Source organism: Melopsittacus undulatus, chromosome 7 (genome assembly GCF_012275295.1).
Source record: "Melopsittacus undulatus isolate bMelUnd1 chromosome 7, bMelUnd1.mat.Z, whole genome shotgun sequence".
Lineage (NCBI taxonomy): Eukaryota > Metazoa > Chordata > Aves > Psittaciformes > Psittaculidae > Melopsittacus > Melopsittacus undulatus.
In genome coordinates, this window is record NC_047533.1 from 214368 (window position 1) to 221006 (window position 6639).

At 70.1% G+C, this 6639-nt stretch overlaps 2 protein-coding genes across 2 annotated transcripts; both read right to left on the minus strand.

Moving 5' to 3' along the window:
- Nucleotides 1-723: 723 nt before the first annotated feature.
- On the minus strand, nt 724-1602 carry LOC117436489 (alpha-internexin-like). The gene is made up of 3 exons (XM_034064764.1): nt 1379-1602; nt 858-982; nt 724-775 (listed from the first exon to the last, which is right to left on the minus strand). The coding sequence occupies exons 1-3, from the start codon at nt 1577-1579 to the stop codon at nt 724-726; spliced, it is 378 nt and encodes a 125-aa protein (XP_033920655.1). The 5' UTR covers nt 1580-1602.
- Nucleotides 1603-2699: 1097 nt separating this feature from the next.
- TLX2 (T cell leukemia homeobox 2) lies at nt 2700-6404 on the minus strand. Its single transcript, XM_034064890.1, has 4 exons — nt 6035-6404; nt 4301-4306; nt 3618-3855; nt 2700-2946 (listed from the first exon to the last, which is right to left on the minus strand). The coding sequence occupies exons 1-4, from the start codon at nt 6402-6404 to the stop codon at nt 2730-2732; spliced, it is 831 nt and encodes a 276-aa protein (XP_033920781.1). The 3' UTR covers nt 2700-2729.
- Nucleotides 6405-6639: the final 235 nt, after the last annotated feature.

Genomic DNA, 6639 nt, shown 5'->3' on the forward strand with positions numbered 1-6639 from the left:
TGTGTAACACACGTGTGCACACGTGTTCCAGCCCATGTCAGGGGCCATCCCCAGAACCTTGTCCCAGTGGAGCACATGGACACTCTGGACACCCCCACACTTCATCTGCCCTCCTCCCTCCCCACATCCTCTCTAGGGGCTGGGATGGGGCCATGTTCCCAGCCCCAGGGGCAGCCTGTGTTGCCCTATACCAAGGGGGCATGTTTGTGGGGCAGCACCCACGTCCATGTCCTGGGGCACGGGACCCTGCTTGAGTAACGGTCCCAGGGCAGGATGCGGCCATGGTGATGTGTGTCAGGGTCCACTGCCAGCACTGGGGGCCCCTCAGCTCCCACTGGGGCACAGGCCCCTTCACCCCATGGGGTGAGGTGATGCAGCCAGGCCCGATGGGGTCAAGATCCTGCATCCGAGCAGCCCAATGGGACACGGCCACAGCCCCCTCGGACCCCAACAGTGCAGGGGGTCCCGGGGTGCAGCCCCCTTACAAACGGGCCGGCTCCCGGTGACGCCACGGGGCTTTATTGACACGGGCTGGGGCCCCCAGCCCCGCTGCTGCTCCGGAGAGGCTGGTGAATGTGCGGCCCCGCGGGGCTGGGGCCGGGGGGGGGGCCGGGGGCACGGGGGGGAGGAGAAGGGGGCTCCGGGGCTCCGGGGGGGGCTCCGGGGGGTCCCGAGGGGCTCGGAGGACCCTGAGGTGCAGAGGTCCGGGCTCGGGGGCTGCAGTCACGGCGGCCCCAGCCCCCCCATGCGCAGCTCTTCGCCCTCCAGCATCTCCCTGCAGAGAGACATCCCCGGGCTGAGCCCCGCGCCCCCCACGACCGTCCCCGTTCCCCCCCCCCCCCCCCCCCCCCGGGTACCGGTACGCGGCGATCTCGGCCTCCAGCGCCATCCGCAGCCGCAGCAGCGCCGGGAACTCCCGCAGGCACCGGAGCATCTCCGCCTCCGCCTCACTGATCTCCCGTTCCAGCTCCGCCACCCGCTCCTGCACCGGAGCCGTCAGCAGCGCCGGGACCCCCCCCCCCGTACCCCGGACACCGACACGAGCCCGGCTCGGCCCCCGCCGGACCCACATACCCCAGTTCGGCTCCCAGAGCCGCCCCCCCCTCCGTGGTACCCGGACCCTGATCCCCCAGGACAGACCCATAGTGCCCGGCCCGACCCCGGCCACCCCGTCCCTACAGCTCCGCTCCCAGCCCCACCTGAACCCCCCTTCCAACCCCATCCCCTGCCCCTCTCGTGCCCCGCCCCCCTCCATACGAGTCCCCAGCCCCATCCTGGCCTTTGCCCCACTCGTCCCCCCCCAGCCCCATCCCGTACCCCCCCCCCAGCCCCCCGGTGTCCATGCCCCGCACCCCAACACCTCCCGTCCCTCCCGTACCTGGTACTTGGCGACCTCCCCGCTGCGCCGGTCCCGCAGCCCCTCGAGCCGCCGGTGCAGAGCCCCCACAGCCCCGCGCAGAGCTTCCACCTCCGCCGCTCGGGCCCGCAGCAGCCTCCGGTAACCGGCGGCCTCGGCCCGGGCGCGCAGCGCCGCCTCCCCGCCGCCCCCCCGCCGGTACCGGGGGCAGCGCTCGCTCATCCCGGCGCTTCTGCGGCGGCGCCGGAACGGTTCCACCCCCGGTAAAACGGGGCCGCGTCACGGGACCGCAGCCAATCCCGGGGCCACGGCTCCGGTTGACCGCCTCCTCCCGGTACCAACGGGGGGGGCGGTAGGAATCTGTCCCCGACCACAGCCCCCGCCGGGGCTCCCACCGCCCCGTGCAGCGGCTGCAGCACCACGGACAGCGGCGAGGGGTCGGGGGGGGGGGGTGTCAAGGTCAAGTTTAAGGTCAAGGTCATGGCTATAGTTCCCCCCCCCCCCAGTGCCCTCCATCATCAGCCAGGAGCTGACATCGGGGGGGGGGGGACAGGGTCCCGGGTAAAGCTTGGGGGGGGCACAGGGCAGGGGAAGGGTCCCTGGTAAAGGTGGGGGACACTCAGGTGGTCCCCAGGGAAGGGGGGGGGGTTTGGTGGAGGAAGGGGGGGTTCAGCCCCCAGCAGACCCCCTGGCTCCCCACAGTCGGGCAGCGGTGGGGAGTGAAGGGGGGTCCAAAGTGGGGCCGGTGCAATCCCCGAGTCCATCGCAGGGTGTTGTGGGGGCACCTCCAGCTCCAGGGCTGCAAACTGGTGGGTGCAGGAACCGGGAGCACCCAGGGCCCACAGGCTGGTCCATCAGTCTGCCCCACTGCTGGGGGCCATGGGCCCGGGTTCAGCAGCCAGAGCTGCTGAACTCCAACCGGGATAAGGCAAAGGTGTGCAGGTGCTACAGACCCACCGGGGCTGCTGGCAAGGGCAGAGGGGGTCCCAGCACTCGGAATAGAGGGGTCCCAATCAGTGCGGATGGGGACTGCAGCTGCCCTGGGGGGAGCCAGGTCTGGTCCAACCACCAGAGCTGCTGATGGGTGGGCAGCAGATCCTGAGTGGGACCCCCCAAGGAACATGGGCCTTTGGGTTGGGGGCTCTGGGCTTGCAGAGGTGGGGGGGGCAGCCCTGGGTTCCCCAGGGGGTCCCACAGCAGGGGTCCAGACAGCCTTGAGTCAAACCACAGCAGCAGCTCCCCCACTGGAGCTGTGGGGTGGTTATGGGGGGGGCCATGGTGGGGATGGGGCTGCCGATGGTTGTGGGTCCGAAAGCAGCAGCCCCATCCCTGCTGCAGGCACCAGCCTCAGCCCCGGCTCCCACCTCTGTCCTCACACCACCGAGGCCACCCCCGACACAGACGTCACCTTGTTGTCCTCGGCCCAGGGCTGCAGGTTCTGCAGGGCATAGAGGGAGGAGTTGTGCATGCAGAGCGGGTCCTGGGGCAGCGGCTGGCTCAGGCTCTTCTGGAAGGCCTCTTGCTGCAGGTGCAGCATCAGGCGGTTGGCCTGTTGGCGCTCGGCCTCGCGCTCCTCTGCCGTCTGCCTCCTGCCGGCACACACAGCACATCTGGCACTGCCACAGACACTGCTGTGACCGGTGCTGTGAGCGGTGCTGCCACCACCACTGCAACCACTGCCACAGACACTGATGCAACCAGTGCTGCAACCATCACTGCAACCACTGCCACAACCACCACTGCAACCACTGCCACAGACACTGCTGCGACCGGTGCTGCAACCATCACTGCAATCACTGCCACAACCATCACTGCAACCACTGCCACAGACACTGATGCAACCAGTGCTGCAACCATCACTGCAATCACTGCCACAACCATCACTGCAACCACTGCCACCACTGCTCTCACAGCCCAGCTTCTCTCAGCACTGCTCTGTGCTATTGTGCCAATGCCCATGGCCTCTGCCCTGCAGCCCTGTCCCTCTCGGCACCACTGTGTGCTGGTGTGGTAACGCCAAACAGCCTCACACCACAGAGCATCCTGCTGCCAGCACCACTGTGTGCCAGTGTGGCAATGCCCCATAGCCTCTGCTCTGCAGCCCATCCCTCCCTCAGCACCACTGTGCATCAATACCCCCCAGCCACAGTCACAGCCCCATCTCTCCCTCGGCAGGGCCGTGCCTCAGCCATGCCCAGCGGATACAACAGGGATAGGATCCATCCCCCTGCAGCAGCCGCCCCGGTGCCATCCCCGTTACCTCCACTTGGTGCGCCGGTTCTGGAACCAGGTCTTGACCTGAGCGTCCGTCATCTTCAGGGCCTTGGCGAGCGTGGCTCGTTCGGCCGATGCCAGGTACTTCTGGCGATGGAAGCGCTTCTCCAGCTCACAGATCTGCCCCCGGCTGAAGGACGTGCGCGGCTTCTTGCGCTTGGGGGGTGTCCGGTTCTGGTAGGGGTGCCCGATGCGGCGGGTGGCGGTGAACGGAGCCAGCGCGGCTGCGGGACAGCGGCGTGAGGGCAGCGCCGGGAGGGGCCCCGGTGCAGGCAGCGCAGCAGCGGGGGGGGGGGGGGGGGGGATGCTCGGGAGCCACCGGTGCTGCCGGGGGGGACTGGGAGCACCGGAACCTGCTCTGTCCACACCAGCGCCCCCAGCACAGAGGTGCTCGGAGCAGCTCAGGATGCGGTGGGAGGACCCATCCCCATGCCCTGACCGTGCCCGATCCCTGCCCCAGCCCTGGCAGGAGGGCACCGGGGCTGGAGGGACCGGATCCTACAGCCGGTGAGGGGCTGGGGGGGCTCCGGCAGCACAAACCCACCCTCCCCTGGTCTGACCCCAACCACAGCCCTCGAGGAGCCCCCGGCCCTGCTGGTGAGGGGTCAGGGCCCATGAGGAGGTGGCCGATGTCTCCAGCCATGTGCTGGCAGTGTCCGTCCTGGTCACCGCTGGCTACCAGGGCCAGGAGAAGGGGCCGTGTCTGCACGGCTGTGGTGTGAGCCGGTGAGGCCATTGTGCCGCATCCCAGCTCCGGTTGCAACCGGAGCCATGGGGAGCACAGGGACAACAAAGCACCGTGGAGGGAGGTGGGAACGTGGCTCAGCTCCAGCTCCTGCAGCTCCCGCAGCCCATGGCGAAGCCTTTGTCAGTGTCAGCGCCGCATGGGCAGGGCTGCACGTGGCCGGGCCATGGGGTCACTGTGGGTCCCCATCACAGCACAGGGACATGGGGCAGAGCCCACAGCAGCCCAGGCACACCCCGAGATGCTCCAAGCACCGGAGCTGGGGCAGGGGCAGCCACGGTGCCCACAGGTGCAGCCGGAGGGGCTGGGGGCCCCTCACCGGGAGCAGCCCATGGCCCACCCCATGGCCCACCCCATGGCCCCCGTGCCGAGTGATGCCGTCGGGAGGGGCCCCTCGTCCACCCACCGCGGCGCCAAGCGGGAGCCGGGGCTGGCGCCTCGTCACCATCACCATGGTGGGAGGGCCGGGGGGGGAACCGGCTCTGCTGGGGCTGGGCTGGGCCCCCACAGGCTCCGGCTCCCGCCCCACACAGCCCCAGAGCCCCCGGCCTCGTCCCACATGGAGCCGTGCGCTGCGGACGTGGCAGCGCCGCCATCTTGGGAATGAGCCGGGATGAGCCAGACAAGACAGACCAGGGCTCCCCAGCACCGCAACCACAGCACCATAACCACAGCACCACATCCATGGCACCCCAACAACAGAACCCCAACCACAGCACCACATCCATGGCACCCCAACAACAGAACCCCAACCACAGCACCCCATCCATGGCACCCCAACAACAGAACCCCAACCACAGTACCCCAAATGCAGCACTCCAGCTCCAGTAGCCCACGACATCCCAACCACGACACCCCAAAAATGGCACCACGATCACAGCACCATAACCGCAGTATCCCAACCAGGGCACCCAACCGCAGTGCCACTACCATGGTGCTGCATCCATGGCACCCCAACCACAGCACAACAACTACAGCACGCTAACCATGGCACCTCAACCATGGCACCCCAACCGCAGCACCCCAACCATAGCACCCTGACCATAGCACCCTACTCATGGCATCACAACAACAGCATTCCAACCACAGCATCGCAACCACTGCATCCTTCACCTTCTCTTCTGGGGTGCACCAACCTGCACCCTTGCCCCAGCACTGTGCACCCAGCGGCACCGGGACCCCTTCACCACCGCTCCAACACCTCACCGGCACCCACCAGCCCTGCCTCTCCCACAGCACCAGCACCACATCCTGTGCCCGTGGCCCCATAGGACCCTTCGCTGCCCCACACCGGGTACCCACACCCGAGGAGCCCCCCGCGCACTCCGGCTCCCACGGCCTCCCCGTGGCCGTAGGACGGGGTCGGCACCGGGGAAGCGGCTGGGCACGGAGCAGAGCCCGAGGCTGGAGCACGCCGGGACCCACGGATCAGCCCGGAGACACCGGGATCCGCTCCCGGGGGCCCCGACGGTGGCCGCTTCCCACGGGGCGCCGGTGGAGCGGGGAGAGGCGGGGGATGAGGACCCCGCGGAGCGCAAGGGAACACGGCCGGTCCCTGCCCCGCGCCGACGGAACCGACGGAGCCCCGGGAGCCGCCCGAGCCGTCGGGAGCCGCCGGAGCCGTCGGGAGCCGTCGGTAACCGTCGGTCTCCGCTCACCTGAGAGCCGGTCCTTGGCGAGGCGCCGCGTGGTCTCCATCCAGGGGAACGTGAGCCCCGAGAGCCCCGGCACCGGCGGCGCGGGGGGCGGCGGGGGGGGCGCGGGCCGGTGCGCCGGGACGCGGATGACCCCGGCGGGCGGCGCGGCGGGCGCGGGGGTCACGTTGACGCTCACGTTCATGCTCATGTTGAGGTTGTAGGAGCCGAGGGCGCAGCCGGGGCCGTACCCGCCGCCGTAGGGGCCATAGTCGGGTTCCGCCGCCCGCGCCGCTCCCGTGGGCTCGGGGCCACCGAGGATCTGGTCGATGCCGAAGCTGATGGGTTCGTGGGGGGGGCCGGGACCCTCCCGCGCCAGCGCCGCCGCCTCCATGCCCCGGCCGCGCTCAGGGGCCGCGGGGCACGGCCGGGGGGGGGCGGCGGGGCCGGGACCGGGGCCGGGACCGGGGCACGGGCCCCGCGGTGAGCGCTTTTCTGCCCCGCTCCATCCGGACCTGCCAAATCCCGACCGCCCGCGCCCTGATTGGCGGCCGCGCCCCGTGATTGACGGAGCCGCGGCCCCGGGGGGCGGGGGCTCGCGCATCCCCGGGGGGGGCCCCGCCCCGCCC